A 27,930-nucleotide genomic window follows, 5' to 3' on the forward strand; every position below is an offset into this window, starting at 1 on the left:
TTGGACAATAAAATGTAGGCATTATTTAATTCCTGAATCGCTTTGAACCAAAATTCTTAGTGTATTGAACTTTGGTTAAACCACTACTCACAAAGCTTTGCATTCAAAATTATTTTATTATTTTAGTACAGTTTCAACTATCAAATAATTTATCCAAGAATAAAAATATATGGCCGTATATGTAGCTTCTTTCGAAAGGAATTAATTTCTAAAATTAAAAAATGAATATTTGATATTTTATATGATTATTAATATGAATAAACGTACTTCATCTTACAACAACAAAACACGCTGTAACAATTATAAGTTAATTTGATTGTTAATCCATCAGTCAGATTGGGATTTTTAACATTATCAATCATTTTTTCAAGACAGCTAAATACTTCTTCCAAGTAAAACGATTCTGCGTTTCTTTACTATCTGTGCTTCCGGATACACAACACATTCCAGATCGAGAATTTACTTTACTTATTGTATTACCGTCTTATAAATACTAATGAACTAATAATCTAATATCTAAACGTTATAAAAATCTAAATGCACTGCTCCTTAGGTTAGATACACTGAAAATAACGTCCAAAACAAATAAACAATAAAGGGGCTATAGAGAAGAAATGGACCAATCTAGTCACGGCTTATAGCATCACTATTAAAACAAGTAATAAGTTAAAAGTAGCGACATCTACATGTTGGACGTCGCGAAGGAATAACTAGTATCTTTTGGTATATTATTTGAGATTATTTTTTGAACATTTTTTTAACTTTTACTTACTCATAACAAGAGTCCCAGTAGCAATTTATTAAATATTGACGAAAGTCAGTGCCAAACTAAAGGTATCAGTGACGAATTATTCCGTCAATGGTAGTGAACGTCTTAAATATATATATATATATATATATATATATATATATATATATATATATATATATATATATATATATATATATATATATATATATATATATACATATATATATATATTAGTTAAATAAGAGACGACTATTACAATCACAAAATTACAATTACAAGTCGCAAAAAATGCATATTTTGCAATCATCTTATAATACCTGTTTAGAAAATGCTTTTGCTTAATCTATTATTGAACGTCCTTAATACATGAGGATAACAAAAAATCTCATCCAAAAATACAAATAAATATTGTAGAAAGGAATATATCAGCCGGAAATTACCACCTTCTTTCGTTCTTACTTTTTTAAGGTGTATATTTTGTGCATATTTGTTCATTTTTATTTCAATATATTGAACTTTTTAAAATCAGCTGCACTGCCCATGGAAAACAGTTTCCCCTTTCTTTCAGGACCTATTGAAATTCGTTAATTTTTCTTCACGTTATTCGCCTTCCAAATAATAAAGAAAATACACTGCTGCTGAAAATAATTTCCTGCAAAAAAAACAACAACCAATTTATTCTTTTTGAAGCTTTGCTTTGCGGTCCCTTTGTGTTCCAGTTCAATTTTACGGAATTTCATTTCCCTCACAAAGCTTTTTTTTCATATTTTTCCCTCGATTTTCATTTATTTGAATCATTCTATTTACTAATAGTTTTTTTATAATTTAAATTTACTCTTTTATTTTGTCATTTAAAGATATATATGAAGCTTGTGAATAATTTTAAGAAACATATTTTAATACAAGCTATAGTTTTTACATATTGTGTAAAGTGTCATTTTCAAAGCCAACAAATATTGTTATTTTTCTAGCAACATTTGAATTTCGCATAAAAAATTTACATTAATTGCATAGGTTTGTAATTCGACATATTTATAACTGCGATTTAAAAAATAACACACTATAAAATATAAAGCCTAACGAGAATGAGCTGCACTCATGTCAAAACCGCATTACTAAACTTTTTCAAAAAAATTAATTAATTACTAATGATTGATTAATTTATATGAATTTTATTTTATTTAAAGTCTCCTTTTTACCCATGAGAATTTATCAGCACTGGACTACTGTTTAACATGGGCTCCGAACCACGGTCTTCGGCCTTAAGCCTACCCACTGGCGAGTAACCAAGTAATCAATCATCCCAGAACACATCCGGTTTTACCCAGCCTAGTTACTTCTTGGCGTACCTGGGATCCTTTTCCTTATAGGATTTTACACTCTTGCCTAGAACACTTCGAACCCGCGACTATCGCAAGAGTAGGTGAGCTGTCCTGTCGCCTTTACCACTGCACCACCAAGCCGGCTATTGATTAAATGATAGATGGATTCTGTGAAACAAACAAAAAAATTAACGCTGGCTTATATGAACAAAAAATCTATTAAAAAAAAGAACAAAAAATATAACTATAAAATTTAGTTCAAATTCAAGAAATAAAATAGTACTAAATAAAACACATTTTTGGTGATAATTATATTACTGTACTACTAGAATTAGAGTTTTTAATAATATAATGTGTTTAAATCAAATTGTCATTGATAATTAAAAAATTTTAAACAAATTTAGATAGTATTTACGCTTGTCTTTATTATTAAAGAAATCGGAGGCATATTGTATATGAGTCATGTTCTTTGGGTATATGTTTATACTGGTCTTTGATCAACCAAAATAATAATATTGAGCAGAGATATGTAGGATAACGTGAACATATAAAAACAAATAATTTTAAAAAGAATATTTTCTACTTTATAGAGAATTCGATATCCTAACGGACAATTTCAATTAAATTCAAACTCGACTAATGGTTTCTACCCATGAATTATTTATGAAAGTAATTAGTGAGCGTGAGTGAGGGCATATTATTATTTAAAAGGTTAGGCTCTGGTCAAAGACTTTTGTTCATTTATGTTCATTAATACGTTTTTAAATTTAATTATTATATCAAAATAGTCATAAATTAAATAGTACTTTAATAGAACTGTTACCTATATTAAGAACATTTTAAATTATCTTAAGATAGGAAAGAGTTTTGGTTTTAGTTTTAGTTCCATTTATATCAGTATGAGGATTTTTAAGGGAAATGTTATTAATTTGAATTAATTGCAGTAGAATTTCGATAAATCCACTACTTCTTTCCAGCAATACACCAAATTACATTTTATCAATTATTTTGAAAGCTGAAGTTTTAAATATTTTCTTAAATTTGGATCTTTATTGTAAATGATCGGTACAATGTGTTGTCCATCTAATGCCGCTTTTTCCCGCATCTTTCGAAAAATGTACAGATCCATCTCGAATGAACGATGTATCTCTTGAGGCTATCCGCAAAGGGACTAATTTGTGGTATTTTCACAAGAAATGAAGCGCTGCTTAGACAGGTTGCGACTCATATTTCGTACAAGTAGTACTCAGAAGGAGCAAGATCTGGAAAATGCGACTGATGGGGTACAACTTCCCAATTTAATGTTTTGAGAGGTTTTAGCATGTCGTCGAGCGTTGCCCTGCCGAAAAATAACATTGTTGTGTCTTTGCTCATATTTCGACCAATTTTCGCTCAATGTTCGACTCGAACGCATCAATTGTAGTCGATAGCGACACCCATTGATAGTTTCATTAGGTTTTTGCAGTTCACATCAAGCTGATCCTAACCAGTAACAGATCCTTCACCAGAAATCATAGGATGCAAGAAAAGTTTCCAATTATGCAGTTGAAACAGCACTTGAAACATGACCAAACGCCTTTCAGTGTCCCTAGGCTTCAATTCATACGGCACAAAATATTAAAGCTTTTGGGTCATTCCCATGTCCTTCAAGCAATTGGAAATTGTTTCTTGTGCTATTCCCAATATTTCTGAATAAAAAAATCATTCAAATCCTCATCCTCAATTTTTTCGGCTGTACAGAACTCTCTTTGACTTCGACGTCAAGATAACGTTCGCCCTACTTTCTCGCCAATTTGAATTAAACAATTAAAACTTCCCTCAAATTATAACCGCAATTTACTCGGTACAACTTCAGGCATTTTCATTGCACTAAAAAGTTTTGTTCACACTTTGACGAAATGACGCATACTGATAAGAGAAGACTGTTACTGAGACTTGAACATGAACTTGTTTACAAATGTACCCGATTCACAATAACATCCTTTGTAATAAGTCCATTAAAATTATTTTATAGGCCTGATATTTTATAATACTAACTGATTTAATTTTGTTTACTAATTACATCTTACATTCGATATAATTGGTACAATCTTAATTCACAAATGTATTACTACTGTTCTGTTGTAATTAGATTAATTGGATTAATACGACAGTATGTATTTCCCAAATTGGAATAAAACTAATCTACTTAAGCTAAAGTTAAAAATACACTTATACACTGAACTAGGTTGTATGGTTTCGTTCGCTTCAATCTTCTGATTTCTTGCGTGTTGTTCAGTATCTGTATTGCTTCCACGTTGTTGTGATTTAGCAACCTTGTTTCATGTTTTATGGCGAATCTTGGATCACTTCCTGCATCCATTTTATTCTCGGAATCATGGTGCAGCTCTTCGTTCGTTACGTAGCGATAAGCAATGGTAATTAATAGTAGAACTTTGTTTTGGGTGCGTTGGATTACTAGTTGGTTTGATGTGTTAGCGCAGCCCCATATTTGCACCCCATAGGTACAAATAGGCTTTATGATTGACTGGTAAACCAATCTCTTTGATTTTAGATCAAGTTGAGAGTATCTGCCGACTAACCAATACAGTTGCTTCACTAAGTCTAAGCTGCTCTGCTTTTTGTTTCGCATCATGTTTCCAGTTTAACCTATCATCGATATATATTCCGTGGTATTTAGTTGATTTTGCTTGAGAAATCGGGCATCTATGTGATATAATTAAATTTTTGTCAATTCTCCGCAACGCAAAATTAACATGGACAGATTTGGAGCTACTAAGCTGTATTTTCCAGTCTCTAATCCATTTGTAGATCTCGTTGACCGCTACTTGTCCTTGTTCTATATCCTTAGAGAGAGATACATCTCTTTCCTTTATAACTGTGTCGTAAGCAAATGTCCAAGTACTGTTTCTTTTGTTGATGGGATATCAGCACTATAAAGCAGATATAGAAATGGTCCCAAGACACCACCTTGTGGAACTCCAGCCAAAATAGATTTAAGTGTTAAAAATGCCCCTTCATGCCAGCTCTAGGGATAGGTAGCGATTTGCTCATTTTTACACTGTTAAAAACTTGTGAGATATCCAGAAATGTTGCAGGGCAGTATTCCTTTTCCTCGAATGTCTATTCAACAACTGCTGTTACTCTGTTCACTTGATTGATTGTCGAATGGTGATTTCGAAATCCAAACTGAAAATCTGCTATATCTATAAATGGTTTAATGCGTTTTAACAGCAGCTTCTAACAGCAAATAATTTTGATATCGGAGGTAGCTGCGAAATAGGCCTGTAAGATCCAACCTGCTCTGCCGGTTTATCAGATTTTTTAAGCATAATTATTGGAGCAGCCTTAAGACATTCCGGAACATGGTTCAGTCTCAAATTTATTTAATAATGAAAATTTCTATTAGAGAAAATGACAAAAGTTGAAGTAAAAAGAAATGGATTTCAAAGACAAAATATATATTTACTATAACATGAACCCCAATACTTTTGCTCAGTCGAATATATTAATGGTCCGTCGGTTTTGTTTCACGTTTTCGCATCCGTTTCCTTTATAATCCTGATTTACGTTATCCGAATTGAGATATTCCTTTAACGGCGACTCGTCGATTACATTTTCAGTTGCGCGCTCTCTTGATATTTGTTTCCCTTTACTTAAAATCTATGGCGACTTCTCCGGATCCGGATTGCAACAAATGAACAACAAACAAATTTAATCATTTCAAAAAGCCCGGCGCTATTTTTAGCCGTGAATAAATACAAAAAAAAATAAAAAGATAGAGGAAAGGAACGAGAGGGTCCGTCTGAATTGCTTCATTAAACTTTCGTCGCGTTTCCATGTCATAATTTCAGAAAACTTCTAAATGGAAATGGTTTATTCTCTGTTTTTTTCTTGTCTTTCTGGTACTTTTACGAATACGGAAATTTCACCATTACAAGAAGATGGAGGATCTTGTTGGATACTTTATTAGCGTTAATTTGCATCATTTATTATAGATAAATATCTTCTTTTTATATCCTCAGTAACCATGACTTTTTTAACGCATCGTTTTAAAAAATAGCCTACTATTATATTATATATTATAGCATTCTAACGATTACTGAAATGGGCTTTGTAACAAGGAACAATGAAAATATATATTTAAAGTTTAAGTGTGATTATTAACACTTTAGTAGAAATTAAAACACAGATATTAAAAATCTGCCTATTATGTCAGACACCAAATAGAAGGGAATGACGTTAAACTCGTTGACGCATAAAAGCGCATTTATTTACATAATTTATCTTATATTCCATAATTTAATTTGTTTTGCCACTAGTACGAAGAAATGATTTTAAAAAATCAAGACCTGTTAGCAAGAATCTATTCGTCTATGGTGTTAGCATTCTTTACATTCAAGCTACTATCCAAGGAATAACCAATAATAACACAGACACTAAAGCAAATGTACCATAATTGTTAAGGCATGTTAAAAGTGTGCTATTGTTAACAAACGTACGAAAAAAATAATGACTATAAATTTAAGATGCAGAGATAAATATACTTTACAAGAATTTAAAATATTTCAAAAATATAAAACATAAAGTGAAGAAATTACATACATTTGACAGCGTATGATTGATATTGAAACTTGTATCCACTGTTTTTTACCAAAATATGCTGTAATATGCATGTAAATAAATATGAAAAGTAATAATAAACGCAAATAAAAAATAATAAAATATTTTGTGCCGGCTTCGTTGGGGCAGTGGTCAGTGCGACAGGATGGTCCTCCTACTATTGCGATAGTCACAGGCTCAAATCCTGCTGGGGCATGGATGTACTTTATAATTGTAATTGCAAATGTTTTTTAGGCAAAAGTGGAAAATCCAACAAAAAATAATGTCTTCTGGTATGGTCTCTAAGTTGGTCACATCTATAGCATTAACATTTTCGAAATAACACTTAGTTTAGAAGGAAGCCGCGATATCCTTGGTATTTTTATACGTAAATTTGGATAAGTTTTTCTTAAAATGTTAGTTTAAGAGAATATTCTAGTCTAGAGGCATGCAGGTATTTTTACAACTAAAACATACAAAAAAAAACTCTATTTTATTATTCATCGTCTTACTAGATATTTATTAATGTTTAAAGAGTACGAAAAAGAAAAAAAAATAAAAACAAAATTCACAACTGATGAAATCTACAGCTGATGAGATGATGATGAGACGATTTCAACCTTCCTAGTAATCTAAAATCAAAAATACATTCTTAATATAGAAAAGTGTTATTACCGCGCAAAAGTCGTAACGTTCCCTTAACTCTCAATAGTTATCGTTTGCTTTTGCATCCTTCAACCTGTTTCTGTCATTCTGACGTTAATATCATAGAATAAAGAAATTTAAAGGCGCATCTCCTATGTTAAAATTGGTTCTAAGTTACGCTCGAAATGACGTATGACAGTTAGCTTTATGACAGTTAGTAACGGCAGGAAATTTAAAAGTGTTTAGCGGGAATTTTAAAAATTTGAGAGGGAAATTTAAAAATGTATAATAAAAAAATTTAGCGGGAAATTTTAAAAAATTCTTTTAATTTTAGTGGGAAAATAAAAAAATAAATATACTTAAATATATTTTATTGATATATTACAATTACATTAGTTTTCCTTGACCATAAAGGCATTGATGTAATCACAGAGATATCTCCACTACCCAAAACACGTAATTCACTGATACTATCTTCTCTCTAATATTTAAAAAGAAACCTAAAACAAACATTAAAATAAGATAATATAACTATTAATGGTTCTGTTGCTTTATTTTTCAGAATCAACTAAATTAACAATCTACCTAAATTGAGGTACATTTCATCCAATATGACAAGTGCAGTTCAGTCTATACAGTCAAATTTCTGAACTAACGACCAAAATTAGAGGTATACTATTTACTACTCCAGCTGCAAAAAGAAACCTTACTCGGTATCTGTATTAATGTTCTTCTAGCAGACAAACAGAATATCTTCGATAACAGTTTATATTATCTGCCTGCATTTCAGAAAGGATAAAGCCATTAGTTTTTCATCCAACTTAAAATGAAGGTGATGGAACAGACTGAGTTATATGTAAATGAACGTATACATTTCAAGTTAGAACCTGCATTCTCTAATAATAAACATAAGTTTCTTATTATATACTTAATTTTGGGTCTTGTTTTGGTAGAGAAATCTCCTATATATCTATCAGCCTCAAAAAACGTATGTGATTGTAATATTGCCATTGGGGGCATATTTCCCTTGTCTTGTAGTAAAGGTAAAGAATCTCAATCAATATTGCTTAATTATTTCAATGAAATAAATCATTACTTTTTAACAAACTACTTACTATTTAAATTACAAGTAGGAATTACATCTTGTTTCAGCCATGGCTTTCCACATTTTGGTCTATAGTCTTCATCTTTAAAATGATTACAAACTTTCCTGGACCTACATAGGAGATCATAAGAGATCCTCTTAAGGTTTTCTTTTTATTACACTAATAAATTAAAATACACAGAACAATATAAAATAATTGTTAAATATATATAAAAACACATACCGAAAAACTTGACGTAAATAAACAACACATATTATATCACCTAAAAATGGCCGTTAACTGCTTAGGTTAGAATTATTAATACCGAAGCCGAACGAGAGAAAAACACACATATAGTTGTTGTTGCATTTTTCATTTACATTTGGCCGCGTAACGGGGATTCTGAAAAGATTAAACATGGAACCCGATTTTTCCATATAACTTTCACTTCAAATTTCTTTATTCTATGGTTAATATTTCGCTGTTGACGTTCATTTTATCTACGCCAAAATGTTATCAATACTCACTTTGTTTGTCATTTATTTTATATTAATTTATTAAATAAAATGTTATTTATACACATAAACATTTGCATTTGCCTAAATCCTTTGTATACAATCGAAAATCAAGACATTACGGTAAAATCGTCGAGAGCGACAAAAATTCAATAAAAAGACTTGTAGGCATTTATTATCAGACTTGAAACACATATCTAGTGGTGAAATAACATCGTTCATGTCAAGTTGGGCGGAATTCAAATAAAATCGATCCGAAAACCACGGGGTATATTAAAGTGAAAACCGCAAACGATACAAACTGATAAGGATTAGGGACAGAGTAATTTAAATTAAATTGGCAACGAAATAGAAATGAGCTCATCGAAAAACAATGAGGTTTGTCACTGGCACGTAAATGACAATATGTCCGTTTAATTAAAGCCAAAATATTGCATCGTAGGAATATTATAGTTAAACGCATCTCTGATGCTATCCAATTATTGGGCCTTGCACAGAATGCCTGATTATGTTTAATTATGCGTTATTATTCTCATTTGCTTAGTAGAGAGAATATGGGAGATTGGAAATGGTTTTTATTTAATGTCACTCTAGGCCAGTCGATAAGCTATTAGACCCTTATGAGAGAAAATTATGCAGTTTCATAAACACACTTTGGAAAAGGATATTAAGGCTTTTAACATGATTTTAATACGATGTAATATTTTGTTCGGTACACATATTCTGTTATTGAACGCCTATAGGTGCAGTAAAACTCTCAACAAAATTTAGTATAATTTAGGTGAGAGTTAATATGAATTTAAATATTTACGAAATATTTTCCCATATTTTATTCTCATAGATCTTCGATATACCTTGAAGATAACTTTTCTGCTGCATGATATGCTGAATGTTTTGTTATTGTTTGTATTTACAATACAAAATATCACCATCAAGAATAAATGTTACTATATAAATTAGGTTAATTTCAATATGTTATTACCAGTTTAGCAAAATTTAGGGACAAGAGTTTTAAAAAATTAAGCAATGTTGTCAAAAAAGGACTACCCGATGGTTAAAATTCCAACATAATTCATTCAAGTTAATTGTATTTCCTTTATAAAACCCCCTTACTGACACATTATCAAAAAAAATTGTAAAACTATGTTAAAATAGTAACACTTGTTCTCATCTTCTTTTAACAATATTTTTATCTCTTCAAAATTATTAAATTCCTAAAATACTTATACAACAATTAAATTTCAAATAAAATAAATTAATGCAAATCACCAAAAAAATTGTTTTAATAATAAAATGTACCCTCTCTAATTTATTTTTCGAATCATCATGATTGACACTAATGTCAATTGCAATTATCCGTCAGTTGACTGGAATTTTTTATAAATTTGAAAATATTCTTATATTAATTTTAATATTAATTTCTTTATAATTTTGATCAACTAGGGCCCTGGATGAGTCGCTACGATATAACACATCTCTCTTAAAGAAAGGAACAAAATATATACGTGGATGTTCTCCCATCTGGGCTGCTTATATAACTTTTTTAGTATATGGTAGTAAAATTAGTATAATATTTATAGCAAAGTACTAAAATTATTTGTGAGTATCGCCAGTTTTCCTTTGATAATGCTCTAAAATGCATTGTTTTTACCCAAATTTCAATAGTTTTCTAAATTATGGTCACTGTGTAACTGAGGTACTGAGCGATACGCTTTTTGTGGCCGCACATCCTGAACTGGAAACTACTGTCCGCATTCCAGTAGACTATGTTAGTTCACCGCAACTTCAGTCCGTCTTTGGTGATCTTACAACCTAAGCATCGATGCTTATGCCAAGAATCCACGAACTAGAGATATTTTTAAAGCATGGATTCTCATTTTCTCATTTTAAAAGTTTGTGACTAGGAGGCTTTAATCTACCTTTTGATATCTCACAGCTTGAACTGTGATACGTTTGCTGGAGCAATGTCAACAAATGCTTCGACTAATTGCGGAGCGATTGCCAATCTAACTTCAACCTATCTTCGTTTCTTGATAATTTTTACAACAACCAAGGCCTTACCAATCGCATGATATGATACATAAAAATGTCTTTAATTTCACAGTATTTGTGTTATACTATCCAAAATGTCTAAAACAATACATTTTAAAAATATTAATATGTATCTGATGGTTATATATTGAACTATCAATATAACTTTTGCTACAACTATTATCACTATGAAGGCATTATTAAAAGACATTTTTCAGTTATTCAAGAAGTTTATCAGCTACACTCGGATATCGTCGATGTACGATCACAAGTACCGATACTCACTAATCTTTTTGTACATTGGTAGTATTATTATATATAAACGTACCTATTTTCTGTAAGTAAATATTCTCATAACTTCCCTGCCCAATTCAAAGGCGGTTAAGGGGTATTGTAATCTAGAGGCATGAATTTAATTATTTTTTCAAATGTATTTAAAAATATATTTTTACTATCCATTTATTGCTGGTTATTCAAACAATACATGAAAAAAGTGAAAGAATTAAAAATCCAAAGAATTACAGGTTGATGAAATGGCCCCTCAAAGTTTATTTTGCCATTTTTCATTAACACGATTTTTTAATAATAGTAAAATTAAGTATTAGTAAGAGTGTATAAAGAAGCTTTACACCAAGTTTCACGCAAATATGTTTAGTAGCCTTTAAAATTCGATTTTAGATGTCCCGTCACTCAAATAGCTACGAAAATGGTTTACATTCTTAAAGTGTTAAACTATAAAAAATATTAAGAACTATGAAAGTATGAAAAAAGATTCCAAGTACTGTCAGTACATGCCCAGTTACATTCAACACAAATACAAAAGTAACAGTCGATAATTATTCGTTATGATAATTTCATTCAATGTATGCTTGTGTTATAGTTAACCATGGGTGTAACCAGTTTTAAGTGAAATTCCTACAATTGGGGTTACGCTCCTACAAAATCACGCAAAATAAAATAAGTAAGTTTGTCTCAAATGAAACAGATATAAAACTATCACTCTGAACGCCGTAGTTTACGATATATCAGTTACCTCAAAATGAATTTACGGTCCTAGTACCAGCTTCTAATTAGCAAAATGAAGTAGTTAACTATGAAAATTAACGTTTTCCTACTAAAACAATATTAATAATTACGGCAAAACCGTGGGTAAAGTTCAGGGCGTAATAATTCCTGGACCTCTTCAAAAGTTTCTCTTTATAAACTAAACTATTATCTGCGCTAAAAGGGTATGTTTTAGTTGTTGCTTAGCCATATTAAAACGACACGCTGAGTACTGGTGCCAGTGTGTGGCGGCATCATGCCTGGATAATAGCGATCCGAAATTGTTTTGTTTACGCTTTTACGAAGTTCAGTAACGACCAGCTAGCTCGGTGTGCGGATAGTTTCGTTCGGTATCAATTCATCTGAGGCCTTGCCCGGTTCGGTTTTAAAATTTATTATGAACGAGGGTTCGGACGGTCCCCGCTACGGGGTCGGAACGCTGAAATAGAAATTAGGTTAGCTAATTCTCCGAATTGTTTTACGTTTTATCGTGACTGGAGAGGGTGGCTCTATATTCGTCTTTAATTACATAAGATCATTAATAGTAATAGTTTAATGTAAAAGCTTTCACTGTACTATTAAGGTTGTTTGCGATAACATATTTTATTAAATACGGTTAGCACAATCTTAGTTATAAATCAATTTATTATTATCTTTCATCTAGTATACTTAGATCAATTCACAATCAAGTCTCTGCGGTAGTTCGCTTCGAGTAACCCTCGTTCATGTTGTTCCTTTCGATTAACGGCTGTATCTTGCGACTTAGACAAATATAGTTTTTCCTATTTGACTTAAAATCATTGTAAAATATTTGCTTGATAGAAGTTTATGATGATATTGCTTCACCGTGTTCCAGCTGTGCAAATTCTAAAACTACTGGTGGAAGTTGAGGAATAATCAGTTCACCAAAAAAATATTGAAGTAAGGAAATAGCTACTACATGAACTGGCTGAGTATGTCACGAAAAATTAGTTTACCATCACAGTTTTTTTATTCAAAATTCTAATCTAAATAAAATAATTAAACAAAAATACTATTATCAAATATAATTTATTTTAACATTATAGTAAATTTAATGCATATATTATCGAAGGGCTCAAAACTACAATTAAGAATACAGGTATAATAGTTTGTAGGTTAGAATTGTCTTATTATATTTACCTTGAACCCTTTTCCACACCAACCATGAAGTAGAGTTCTAGGCGCGATTTTTATGTAATGGTATCCCCTGGAGGCCTAATCTACTTAATTAACAGTTATATATCAAAGTTATAATAAGTAATACTTTCATTAGAGAGCATATTTACCTTTTTACGTTTAGTTCTTATTTCCTTCGATGGTCGGTTTACTTGTCAAGTCATGATATCACTGTATTTTTTTATTTCTTCTGCTACCATCTGTGTACTCTAATCTTGATACAATTAGTCACTGAATTCTGCCTAATTCATTTACCATACCTACAAAACAGTTAGTATCCATGCTCTCCTAATACATTCTAACCTAATGCTCATGTTTAATCCTGAACAATTACAATCATATCAGAGCACACAAATCTTTCACGCCCTATAATATCATTTTCTACAGTTATACTCTATTAATTATAGGCATACTTTTAGTTGTTTCCACTCTCATCACCCTGTCTCAGGAATTTCCAGCATTTCACTCCGAATTTCAGTCACTTTCACTTTCGGAGTCACTGTTATTCACCTTTTCTGTTCCACCATTTATTAATTATTTCCTCTGTATGTCTTATCGAGTTCATCCAAACCGAAGGTCTTATGGTCGACAATGCTTCCTTTCACATATCCAAACAGTTCTTCATGGAATATCCTCCTCGACCAGCATGTCTATTATAATAAGTCATTGCTACCCCACATAACAACACGATTGTAAGAATATAGAGTTATACAGAAGAAGTCGTAGTACTATGTGACCATAATGTTTTTTATTAAATGTAATTATATTTTGAATAATTTTGCGTACGTTTGACAAATGGACGATTTTGACAGGCTAGTTCGGTTTCACGTTCGGACTTATCAGACAGTATTATGTCTCTCTTTTTAACTAGAATAAAATGAGGGGGAAAATATTGTCTGATTCTGAAACGAATTTAGAAATTTCGGCAGGCAATACATTAATCTATAATTAATGCATCTTAATGCCGTATATATAAAAAAAAACTTTGAATAAACTATCTATAGTATTAATTAATTATACTATTAACATAAATTTACGCTATCCTAAAATAAAGTTATGGTTTAAGTTCATTTAGGACAAATCTATGTTATTTTGGTAATACATTTTGCTAATTAATATTAGTTTGATTTTTTAATTTTCATATAAATATCACTACTTCTGATAAACAACTCCTTTCATTGTAAGGATCTCGAAAAATATTTTAATTCCCTTATTTTTACGGCTTCACTTCTAAGTAAATTTACTGGAAAATTTAACGCCAAATTCGAGATTATGTCAGACTCTTGGTGCCTCTTTTACTTTAAATATTTGATATGTACGTGTTATGAAATGGAAAAGAAAATTTTGCAATAAAAACGGAATGAATAAGAAAATAGGACGGACCTGTTTGAAATATTAAACAGGAAACAAAAACAACGGGAAAATAAATGAAATTTATATACGCTTGCTTTTTCTAGTATTATAGATATAGTGCTTATCAATATATTCAGTGCTGTGCGGTTTTAAATATGTTCAATCGATTTTTGAAACCCTTTAAAGCATACACTAATTGCAACAACAGTTTTCTTAAATTATTTATTTATTAATCTTAGATATTTTCGTACACTGAAATAATTTTCGATCTTTTAAAAGAACAAAATAACCGACGAAATAGTCAAACATTACAAATATGCTTATTCAATTAATGGTTACGAAGGGGTGAGAATATACTAAAACAACAATTAATTTTGTACAATCATCACAAAATTTATGAATCTTCAATAAATTCGAGTACCTTGTTATCCACTTCGATGGTTATTTTATTCTTGGTAATCTTCTACTGTTGCTGCAAAATGTATACTACACACAATTTCTTATATACTAAAATACCTATGCTGTCGGACTGTTAAAGCTGTCAATGTTGGTGTAAGATCTACCTATTTTGTTATATCAATAAACTATCAATTAACCTAGTTTGGTTATGATTAACTTTTTACTGACATTTACGTATGTATTAGGTGCTTACGAGTATTTTCATCAACAATATCCAGTGGTAAAAATTGGAATTCTAAACAACTTTTATTTTTATTGTGTTATTCAGTGAGTACATACACCACTCATGGAATTTTCAACATTGTATTTTGGGCAATCATTGCTTTTATTATTTATTATGAAGAATATAAATACTAATACGTAATACGCTATTGTCGGCGAGCGAAACTCTTAGCCCGCATGACTACCCGATAGGTTTGTTTATTGTTATATTTTGTATCACCTATCCGACGGCAATTCCTGGTTTCTTGTTCCGGGCGTTTTTCGTTTTATTGGATTATATTTAATTGTAGCGCATAGCCGTCTTGATTGGCGCAGTGGTAAAGGCAACAGGACGGTCCTCCTACTTTTGCTCTTTTGCGATAGTCGCGGGTTTGAATCCTACCGGGGCATGGTCGTAAATATATGTTTGTTATTGTTTAACATCTGGGGTTGTCTTTAGGCAAGAGTGTAAAATCTAACAAGGAAAATGATCCCAATCACGCCAGTAACCTGGCTGGGTAAAACCGGATGTCTTCTGGGATGATTTCTAAGTTGGTCACTCGCCAGTCGGTAGACTTGATGCCGAAGACCGCGGTTCGGAGCCTACGTTAAACTGTAGGTCCAGTCCAGATAAACTCTCGTTGGTAAAAGGAGACTTTAAGATATACAAAAAATAAATGTAGCGCATATTAAACAAAAATATTTAGCCTAAAAATGTCTCCTCGATATAAGTTTTAACCGTCTAATTTAAAAAGCGAGGCAAAATTCTAGCTAAACCGATTAATATTTAGATATTTAGGTCTTCAGGTCTAAGGATCTCAAAACTGTTAAAAAGTCCCAAACACAATATTCACATCGATGTTTATACAACCATCACGCAACTGACATCATATATTAACACTTTTTCACATATAATAAAATATAAATAGGCTCAAGGAAGTCGGTAAAGTATTCTTGAAATAATAAATTGGATTATTTCGTATCATCGATCTGAAGGCTATTCCTTGTTGATTGGTGTGGGTGTTTTTTGTTTTATTGGAATATATTTATTGGTAGCATATATAACAGAAAAATATTAGGCCTAAAAATTCTTCGTCGATATAAGTTTTAACCGAGCGAAATTTGACGCCTCCAGGAGCCCCCGTTTTATTCAAAAAGAGAGGCAAAATTTTCGCTAACCCGATTAACACGTTCGCTACCAACAACGCGCTAGCCCTTAATGTGAAACTTTTATTGACCGCCAATTACGCTCCAACGCATTATATGTATGGTGCCCGTACATTTGTATCGGCATTTTCTGAAGAGTATAGGTGAGTAATTTGGGTGCTTGGTTTCGATTTTTCCTTTTTGATTCATATGTATTACAGAATTGGATTTGGCTGGAAAAAATATCGATATGTCAGGGTCCTCTCGACACAAAAGTGGAAAAATAAATATGAAACTTGCCCTAACTTTACAATAAATATTCAGACAATCGTATTCCAATTTACAATTTCCGTTTGAATGTTGTAAAAAGGTTACTAAAGGCTCCGTCCAAGTCTACTTCCAGAGCGGTTATCAGCGAACATATTTTGAAAATGCAAGAACGAGAAGCTGGAAAGGTAATGAGAAATCAATCTAAAAATTGTTATTTACAAAAGAAAAGAAGAAAAGACACTATTTATGTATGGACTGCATGTCCTGGATATCCTAGTTCCTCTTTAGACTGCCCGAAAATTAGTAATGAGTGGCCTCTTATTATGACTTATCTGAATAGGGTTTTTATAATCAACAATGTATTTTCCTATTCTGTCCATTTTAATTTGCCAAGAGCTCGCGCGTTGTGCGGCCATCGGTAATAAAATTGTACCTCAGTGTCGATCACGTTCTGGTGCGTGACACGTAAAAAAATTTATTTGTGTCAAAATCTATTAAAATCTAGACTGGACACACGTAGTCAGAAAAAACTTAGTCGACTTCTAAGGTAAGTATTTGATCCCAGATCGGCAGTGAACCTCTGAATATATAGATATTTGTCTTCAGGTCTAAGGATCCCAAAACGGTTAAAAATTCCCGAACAGAATATTCTCGCCCCGATGATTATACAACCAAGCAAATGACAACATGTATTAAGACTTTAACATTGACAGAAATTTTGACATATAATAAAAATATAAATAAACTCAAAAAACTCTAAAATTTCCTTGAAATATTTTAGCAAGTTGAAACAAAAGACACACTCGGCCAGATCAAATGCTCCGAATTCCGAAATAATCAAACTGCCACCAGTAATAAAACGAACAAAAAACAAACCGGAATCTTTGTCGCTCGCTCGTAAAATCGTCGGCTACAATTTCGGCCCGGCGTACCCACGTACAAATCAAAAATTTAACAATTACCTTACTATTCCCGAACCTCCGGGGTAAGGAAAAAACTTTCTAATCTGCATCCCAGACCGAGTTATTAACCTGAGCCTTGCTTTATTCTTGCAGAACCGGACACGGAGATCGTGGGCGGCCCTGAGCTGTTCATCGATCGCGGCAGCACCATAAATCTCACCTGCGTCGTTCGGCACAGTCCCGAGCCTCCAGCTTACATTTTCTGGAACCACAACGATGCGGTAAGTACCCAGAAACCGGCGGACAATTGATCCGGCCATTTAACGTCCTCTGGTTCGCTAATGAATCTATTTATAAGCGGGGACTGGAAGGACTCCGCCATTGTCGGAAATAGAGTTATCTGTATTACTGACGGACCTGCCCCAACGTTAATTTATCGTAAACTATTTTGTTTTATGACCCCTTAGGTTTAATACAATATTGCCAACTTGACTAATTGTTGGGGGTCGAGTGGGAAAGGGGAACAGCGCTTTGGCTTCTAAGGGTGCCGCTGATAAACTTTGAAATTATACAGTACTGTAGAATGTATTACAAACTTAGATATTTTTATTTCATGTTTTTTTTATTAATCTCTTAGAACTTCAACAATCTGGCCGTGGGCAATAAGTATTAATATTTGCTTGTCATAATATAATATAACTATCCTGACATGTAGAAGATCGCTTCAGTAAGTGATCTGCTGTACAACTTATAATCTAAATCTTATTCTAGCTACTATTCTATCTAATTTTAAAGTCTATCCTAACTTATGCTAAAGACTATTCTAACTTATTCTAGAGATTATTAAATCTCACTGTATGTGTCTATTAGTCAGTTCGTATTCGTTCGTTTGCGTTTGAGGGTATGCACTACACTGTCATCGCGAACAATTAACTGTTTTGAGAGTGCAATAAGATGCACTAATAGTCTTTCAGATTATTTCGCACTAACACTTCGAATCACAGTCGTTATGGGTTCTAAGGGCATCGACGACGACTTTCAACAGTTTATTCTAGAACACAGTTCAATGCCATAGATCCACATAGATCTAAGTATTGACTTATATAGCAAAACCTTGTTATCTCATGATAATTCATATTTACACCCTATCAGCCAATATATTTGGTTTAATTTAAGCCCAAGTTGTTTGCGTTTTGTCACTATATGTTTTTTTCATGTCAAGCGTCGACCAAAATTCATTTCCACATATTTAACGTTGTCTGCTTGCGGAAGTTCATGATTATTTAATTTTACTGAGGGTTAAATTCTTCTACAAAGCGTGAATGTCGCATGGGTAGATTTTGTCTCATTTGCTTTGATACGCCACGTTTTCAATCACAATTCGACTTTGTTAAGATGAAGGTGGAGGTTTCTTTTGGCTGATATTGGGTCCTCGTGTGATGATAAAACCGCTGTATCGTCAGTATATGTTGCAACATTAGCATTTCTTGAGTAGGTCGGCTGTATACAATAGATATAACAATGGGCCACGAACACTGCCCTGCAGAACACCCGAATATATTCGATGTAGGTCAGTATATTCGTCACCCTGTTTGACAATAAAATATCTGTCTGTGAGGTATGATTTTAACAGTTGAAAGTGCGTATGGGGCAAAAGTTTTTTCAATTTAACATGCAATGCCACACTTTGTCGAAGACTTGAGATATATCGAGGAAGGCAGCGGAGCAATATTTTTTGTCATTTAGGTTGCTATTAATTTCACTAATATATGTATTTGTTCTGTTGTCCAGTGTTTGTTACGGAAGCCAAATTGTTATTATTATTAATTATTATTGCTAAGTATTAAGAAAGTCCACTATTATGTTTTCTGTTGCGGATATTTCAAATGGGTATTTCATGTTGATTAATTTTTAACAAGAATATTACTGTAGGCTTCACCATCTATTAATTTATTTCTGGTAATACTGAAAGTTCCGCTAATTACAAAACTTTTGTTTTTTTATTAAATACTAGCTGACCCGACAGACTTCGTCCTGTCAAAAAGATTTGTAATGTGGCAGTTTTTGTGCCTACGTATTTTAAAAAATTCTCCTGAACAGAACCATCACCCTGGTGATAGGGCGTTGTGAATAAAAAATAATTAAATAAAACATATATAAGGATTGAAAAGTAAGTAATCGCTTTATTGTTAATCATGTGAATCATAATTATTATTATTATTATTGTAGTGCTTTGTGGTATACGATGTTTTTTGTTTGATTACCTGGCGCATAGATAAACAAATCTGATGGTTTTCCAACACGGGAACAGGCAACATACAATTGACCATGTGAGAGACATGACAAGTATAGTTGCTTCTATCACATTGTTTAGTAATTTTTTTATCGCTAACCGTGTACCGTTGCAAAGACGCGGTTGGTTGATATTTCGCAACATTATAACTACCGATCCAACCTTTAATTGAAGATTGTGAGGTGGCAATCCAGGCAAATCCAGCGAGTTTAAAAATTCCGGTGGATAGTTGACTACATCATCTTGATTAGTAGCCGAATCAACTGATTTATATATCCTCAATTCGCCTGTAATTTGTTCTTGAATTTTGAAATTTAATTCATTTACATCTATGTTTTTTGCAGCCAGTATAGCTCGTTCGCTCAACCAATCATGGTTTCTGTAATTTTGAGAAACATCTGGAAACACCTTCTGAATAAGTTCATCTTTTGATCGAGTTAACTGACAAAAACTTTGAGGAAAGTTAATGCAGCCAGTCAACATGTCTATAGGAAATTTGCCATTACCAATGTCAATGAGTTGTTTAGAGAATATGTTTCCAGATTGGTCATTTTGCAACTCGACACGCATATTCTTGCTTAAATGAAGTACTTTGACATGTTTCCACAAATTGGAGGACTTTAGACATGCATTGAGTTCATCAGCTGGCGTTGATCGTGGAATCACTGGCAATGTTTGACGAAAATCTCCTGCTAATAAAATCATTGCACCACCAAATCGGTTATTATTGCTACGTAGATCTTTTAAGGTTCTGTCTAAAGCCTCCAAAGATTTTTTATGTGCCATCGTGCATTCATCCCAAACAATCAATTTACATTGCTGCAAAACCTTTGCCATTGCAGAGTTCTTCGAAACGTTGCAGGTTGGAGTTTCATTGCTTTGCATATTTAATGGCAATTTTAGTGCTGAATGGGCTGTTCGACCAGCTTCAAGCAAAGTTGCTGCGATTCCCGACGAAGCGAGTGCAAGTGCAATTTTATTTTGTGAGCGAATTGTTGCTAATATTAATGAAATCAAAAAAGTTTTTCCTGTACCACCAGGTGCATCTAAGAAGTAAATCCCTCCAGTTTCATCATTTGTTACTTTCATAAGAGTTTCAAATACATACTTCTGTTGTTCATTTAACAGTGGAAGATTTGTTTGAATTAATTCTTTCAAAGGGTTGAGATCATACAGTCTTTCTCGATGCAACTCTTGGTTAAAAGCGTCATGCATTGGACGATTGGGCGCGGTCAGGCCTAATTGAATTAATAGTTTGTTTGACATTATCAAGCACATGTCCTCAATTGAAATCAATGCTTCATTGTAAATTTCTTCACTGATTTGTATATTTGGATTTCCTATTCTATTCCGTATTTGATACAAAATATCATCACACATATAATCTTTGTACTTCATCCACAAATCAATTGGGTTTGATGGGAAGCATGTAGATATGATTATAGAAAACAATGTTCGTATTTGATGAGCGTGTGATGATATTACAGCATCATTGAGAGTTTGATCCCAATGAGCGTCATTTTCAAGCAATTGCAAACGTTGACTGGCTTCTCTGTAGGATCCACTCAATTCACCATCAACAGTTCGTAACTGTTGGAATGATGTTGGGCTACGTACATTGACTAATAGCAGTCGTAAATAAAAACATTCATCATTGCTTGGATGTACTGAATAAATCCGGCCAATCGCATCGGTGGAATATACATCTGTATATCCTGGAACTGGTTATCCTTGTTTCCGTCGTATAAATCTCCTTGAGGATTGATTCCAGGTATAATATTTTGGCATTTCAGAATATAGCAATGTTTGTGCGAAATCATCGTTTTGGCATGTCTCAAAAAAACTGGTTAATGTAGTAGATGGTGGCTGAGCAGCTCTTTGTACTGCGTTCTGTGCTGTAAAATACACTCTTTGTCCATTTTCTAAATGCACAGCTAAGTGAACAACAGAAGGGTGTCTCTCATGAATAGGAAAAGAAAATATTCGCCAAACTGCTTCATTACTACTGACATAGCGGCCCATTTGGTATTGGGTAACTTCATCATTAGAATTCTCTGCACCAATTCCAATCACAGCCATATCACTCCCTTTGGTTACATATTTGCAAATGTATTTAATCGATTTCACTGAATGGCAAGATTCAACGTTGATGTGTGCTTTGAATGTCTTTGATAAAATGGGTGAATATGGAACAATCCAACGATTATCTATTTCAATATCTTGTTGATTTAATTTGACAATTGTTGATTTTCCATTGTCTGCTGTCGATCTGCGACGATACAATGGATAACCGTCATTACCAGTAATTGTTTCCGATATTAATGTCCGTGGATATCGTTTTGAACATTTACCATCCATCATACACGGTAAATTTTGATTAAGAGTTCCACAGGGACCATGTATCATGTTTTTGATAACTACCTCATGCAATCCAGGATCTACTTGTACATTAGGGATTTCAGCTGATATCACTGCATCAACTTCATTTGGCCTTATCTTTTAAACCAACCAAATCAAAATGTGTGCATGTGGCAATCCTCGTTTCTGCCACTCCACAGAATACATCCAGCAGCGTGTCTCACCAAACACATTATGTTTTACGATGAAATTCATTAAAGATTTCAACTTTTGTCTAAAGACTCTGGCTGTAATATCATGACGATCAATGGGTGATTGCCCAGGGAATAACTCCTGCTTAATTTCTATCCATTGCGGATTGCATGTAAATGTGATGAACAAATCTGCTGTACCATAATGACGAACATACGACATGGCATCTTGAGCATATTCGTGCATATGCCGAGGGCTTCCGATGTATGTTGCTGGAAGAATAGTCATCCGACCGACATTCTGTGCATTTCCATCAGTATTAATCGCATCTCGAAGGTGAATATACTCTTCAGATCGGTGTTTGGTTTGATTCAACCTGATGAATGTTAATCTCTCCGTTTCAATTTTAACATACATGTCAACAACATATTTGTGATATAATCGCCGACATTTCAATATGTGATTATCTTCATTTTCCCGAATCATTAGGCGGTATAAATAATAGTTCATTGAACTGACTTTTTTGTTGGTTTCAGAACCTGTAAACAGATTTTGTTTTAATAACATTCAAATACATAATATAGTGACTGAGATATTATCGCCATAGGTAAACTAATATTTTAGTTACCTGTAATGGGATTTATCATTTTTATTGATAAATCATAGCCATCTTCACCTTGCCAAAATATAATGGGATAATGCAGTGCATCATATGAGCGGTGTGTTTCCTTTATACGTTGTAATTGATCATTCCGACGATGTAAAACAATATCACGGGATTCCAAATTTTCTCCAACTACAACGATAGCAACTTCATCAATAGTTGGTGCATTAAAACGTCTTGTATGTTGACCTACAGGTGTTTTATCAGCTCTGATTACAATTTTGTTATTATCGGATGGCATCAGATCCAGGGCAGTTTTAAACAATATAATCAATTGATTGTGTTGATGAAATAAAGTTTGTAATTGTTCTACAATAGACCTCTTTACTAAATTGTTATGTGCACAACGCAGATCAATTTCTTGTGGTGAATTGCCCATAAAATAAATTTGCAGGAATTTGTTGTCGCTATCTGACACTGGTAACAGTGAACCTGCTCTGTGATATATTTGCCCTTGTATCTGTAAATAAAAAAAATATTATGGTGTGGTATAAATTAATGGATTGTCAGTGATCAAACTTAAATAATATTTGATCTTAAAAAGTATATATTTAGTTTTAACTAATATCTATCAAATATAAAATATAATAAAAGTGTCACTGAAACTGAATCACCATATAATATGATGACTAAGTGATATATTTCGTAATGATTAAGAAATTGAAGATTAGTAACACATCTTAACTTTGGTGACAGAAAATTTTGTTCGCTAAAATAATTATGAGTAACTGCTATAATACATACCTTGAAAGTTGGCATAAAATTTTCCCGAACTGCATTTGTTGCCCCAAATGAAGTCATTTGAAAGCAATTGTTATATTGTTGGATATGTGTCAAAAAGTGTATAGAATCTGTTCCTATTCCTGAAACCAATGAGTACAATGGTTCTGGTGGTGGATCCAATGGTATCAATTTCACTTTACCATTTACTGTAGTCAATTGACACATCGTAACTGAAAGCAGCTCGATTCAAACTTGCGCGATTATTAGTTGAATGTCGCGCTCGCGCTTCACGCGTTTGTGATATCCGAATTCTTTCACGTTCATTTCCGTCGTCACGTTCTTGTGCAGTACGATTAGATCGATAATTAGCTTGGTTTATAGCATTTCTGGTTCTTCTACCTAAATTGCTTCGACTTATAGGAGGCATATCAAATATAAATTATTTTTTCACTAATCACGAACTAAACAAACACTAACTAACTAAACACTCTGCACAAAACACGATATACGAATTTGTTTCGTGTATCAGTTGACAATTCATCTGTCATCTGTCAAAAGTCATCTGTAACAGACAACTTTTTTTTTTAAATTTGATATGACTTGAACTCAAATCCTTTTAAGCCGTACGAATTGTTTTATTTATTTAAAATTTGGATATTAAAAATAATAAAACACTGTTGGTAACGCGATTTTTGTTTGACTGATGTAATGACGTGGAAACTGATGCATTTTATCTCGCGTGCCGAAACTAATACAAAAGAATCGCGAGTTTCGGAACGCGACATTAAACTCCTCCAACTATGTATTCTGTGCTCCAACGCACACACGCACATTGTTTTGATAGATATGATCTTTGACGTTAGGAACACACCTACATTGCTTAGACAACAGTGAGTGCTTGTAATTTAATATGAACTTTATACCATAGCAAAATTGACAAATTGAAAAGCTCAAATTGACTACGTTTTAGTTACAAATCATTTGTATGGGAAAAAGAAAAGGGCTATTTTTAGGGTTTTTCCAGCAATAATTCTAATTTTTCTCGCCGTAAAAACCATCCTTGAACTTCAACGAACATTTTAAAAAAAGATTTGGCCAAATTGGTCCAGGCGTTGTTGAGTTATGCACTTACCAACACATTTTGCGATTCATTTTTATATATAAGATTATACAACTTGAATATGCAACCATTGAATAACCTTTGCTTAATATTTGTACCTTCCTTTCACAAAAATGTAAATAGTTTTTCTTAAGTATATAAATTGTTTGTACATCCTTGGACTCCAGATCCTCATTCTGCTGCCAGACCGAGGACCAATAAATATCTCAAAATTCATTAAATCTCATCGTTTAGTTTTGTAACCAGCATGTTAATTGTGCAGCCGCACTTACATGCTACACTTTTCAATATGACTCATTTCGTACAAGTATGAAAAAAAATCAGCGCGTTAAAAATGTTGAAATTTATACTGAGTATGATTAAGCAATTGTGTGATATATGGTCGAGTTGATTTTGACTTGAAGGCACCACTCGATGAAAACATCAATGGCATTCACTATAGGCTAAAAGTGTTGCATTTGAGTCGAGCACTCCGCGAGGAACAGTCGGAATACGAGCAAAAGCACCACACTGTCATTCTTCAGCATGACACCACTCAAATACATGTTGCAAAACCGGTAAAATCATACTTAAAACATTAAAATGGGAAGTGCCACCTCATCCCACGTATTATCCACCTCCTTCCGATTACTACTTGTTCCAATACGCGAGTCGTGACCTGTCTAATGAACAGCGCTTCATTTCCTATGAATATATCAAAAATTAGTGGATTCATGGACAGCGTCAAAAGATATATCGTTCTTTTGAGATGGAATCCGTGAATTTCGTGAAAGATGTGGAAAATGGTGGATGTGTTTAATATTTGTGATTGTCCTAGGCAAAAGTGCAAAATCCGTCAAGGAAAACGATTCCAGTCGCACCAGTAACCAGGCTGGGTAAAACCGGATGTCGTCTGGGATGATTTCTAAGTTGATCACTCATCAGTCCGTAAGCTTAATGTAGGTAATTAAACAGTAGATCCAGTTCAGATAAACCCTCGTTGGCAAAAATAAGACATTAACTTATATTTAAAAAACCTAAAAGAAAAAAATCCAAAAAATTATAAGCTGATGAAGTGTCTCAAATATAGTGCGTCCTCGCTGACACAATTGCAACCTTCTTAGTAGACTGAAATCAAAAACAGAAAATCCTGAATCTAAAAACGTGCTGTTATCGTACAAAAATCAAACAAAATTGTGTTCGCCAAAGTAGAGCTGTTCCTATTCCAATTTTTTACAAATAGTGAAAATCCATTGTTATTATAGTTATAGTAATTTGTTTTGATTGATGATTATTTAAAACAATACCAAAACACGTGCCATTATTTTGTCATCAGAGAGGGGAAGAGATGGAAAATACTGTAATATTTATTCCTTATTTCTTCTACTCTAGATTTTCTCCGCCTTTACCGACATCTTATTGTTGCAAAGCAATTCATAATCGACACAGCCCCATATCGATCGATCTCCTCCATAAACGACCTGTTTAATAAGCGATAATTAAATTTTAATCTTGCGGAAACCGTCCAATGACTGGAGCTCTGTGTTTAACATAAAATTTCTATTAATTTTCTCGGCTGTAAATATATTTTTTCGGCTGTTAATACAATTTCCCCCCACGGGAGAAATTTTCGATTAGTCGGTGTCGCAGCTGTCACGGAACTGAGGCCGAACAAGAAAATCTTTGAATTTATGAATAAATTGATTCCTTCTTTATGAATACATTCATAAAGAACATAATGAAATTGATAGATTCGTTCCTCGTTTCGAACGAAAGCATTAAATATATTGTTTTGAGTACATCAATGAAATTAAATTTAGATACGTCGCCCAGATCTCTAGTCTATGGTATCAAAAAGTAGTTTTTCAGTAAATATATATTTATTTCTGACACATCAATTCTATTTAGTGACGTTGGCTGATATTATTTAAAACAACTTATTAGGTCTGAGAAAACTTATCTGCGACAAGATGAAACACAATAACAAGAATATCAATTTTAACGGGATCAACAAACAGTTATATATTCTAGTACGCAAGAAGTAACAAAATGTGCGACTCACACACACAGTGTACTATCTAGATCTGTTGTCTTTTTAATATCTCTTGTTTACAGGGAACAAATTTGAAAAAAGTAATAGTACACATTTTAATCAAGTTTTGGAAGGAGAATTGGGGGTAGGAAAAGTTTTTTTCTGGCTCGAATTATATTTTCACATTTTTTAATAATGATGAATAATCAATATAAAAACAGTGAAATCTAAAGCTGTTTCAAATGATAAGTCAGACCAAAATCCTTTCAGTTGATAATATTGATGTTACATGAAAGAATAAGAAGTTGACATCGTAAAAATTGTTATAACAATAGCTAAACTTAAAACTAATTTAAATAGAGTATATATTTAATGCGATAGTATTTATGCCACTTGCTAATGCGATATGGATGCGAACAGATTCCAAGAAAAAAAATTTCTTCAAGCTGGAAATCTGAAAGTACCAAATCATAAGAATAGGAAGGATTGCCGAACAAATCGTAACCAAATACAGCAGCCGACGTAACCTTGTCTACAGCTGTATATTTCTAATGAACGTTGTTTTTTCTCCTTTAAGTCAGGCCTTTTCTATCAAATTTAGATATCCAGCTGATTAAGAAGGCTAAGTAATACCTGTAATGAAACAGTCCAAGGATTACTACGAAACAGCTTACCTATTTGCTTTTGATCGTCATTCAACAAATGGACAACCAGAACTCATCTTGCGTAGAGCTTTTGCATTCCTAATTATTTATTTAAATGGTTTCGTACCCTTCCTTCTGATTTCCCAAAATCGTAGCTATCACACCCACCTCTAACTCAACATGATACCATTATTCAATTCAAACACACTTATTCAATTTTGGTTATTCTTCACGTAGATCATCTTCGAGGAACATGCAATAAAGATTTAATTCAGCTGTCGACTTTCTAACAGTTAATATAGACAGAGAAGACTCCCCATAAACTCTCACCAACTTGATGACATCATGATGATGACTTGAAAACCTGCCTACTGTCAAAATTCATGAAAAACAAGCTATTTG

At 32.8% G+C, this 27,930-nt stretch overlaps 1 protein-coding gene and 1 long non-coding RNA gene across 2 annotated transcripts in view; one reads left to right on the forward strand and one right to left on the reverse strand.

Moving 5' to 3' along the window:
* Positions 1 to 27,930, forward strand: part of LOC143190822 (neurotrimin) — a 150,265-nt gene that overhangs the window by 99,491 nt on the left and 22,844 nt on the right. The window contains exon 3 of the mRNA XM_076395387.1: positions 17,677 to 17,804. Within this exon, the coding sequence (XP_076251502.1) occupies positions 17,677 to 17,804 (128 nt within the window). The remainder of the gene's footprint in view (positions 1 to 17,676; positions 17,805 to 27,930) is intronic.
* On the reverse strand, positions 13,027 to 13,243 carry LOC143191232 (uncharacterized). The gene is made up of 2 exons (XR_013004447.1): positions 13,157 to 13,243; positions 13,027 to 13,097 (listed from the first exon to the last, which is right to left on the reverse strand). It is a non-coding gene; the product is annotated as an uncharacterized LOC143191232 (long non-coding RNA).

Source organism: Rhynchophorus ferrugineus, unplaced genomic scaffold (genome assembly GCF_030347505.1).
Source record: "Rhynchophorus ferrugineus isolate W39M unplaced genomic scaffold, kcgeb_rfMv2 rfM2, whole genome shotgun sequence".
NCBI classification, from domain to species: Eukaryota; Metazoa; Arthropoda; class Insecta; order Coleoptera; family Curculionidae; genus Rhynchophorus; species Rhynchophorus ferrugineus.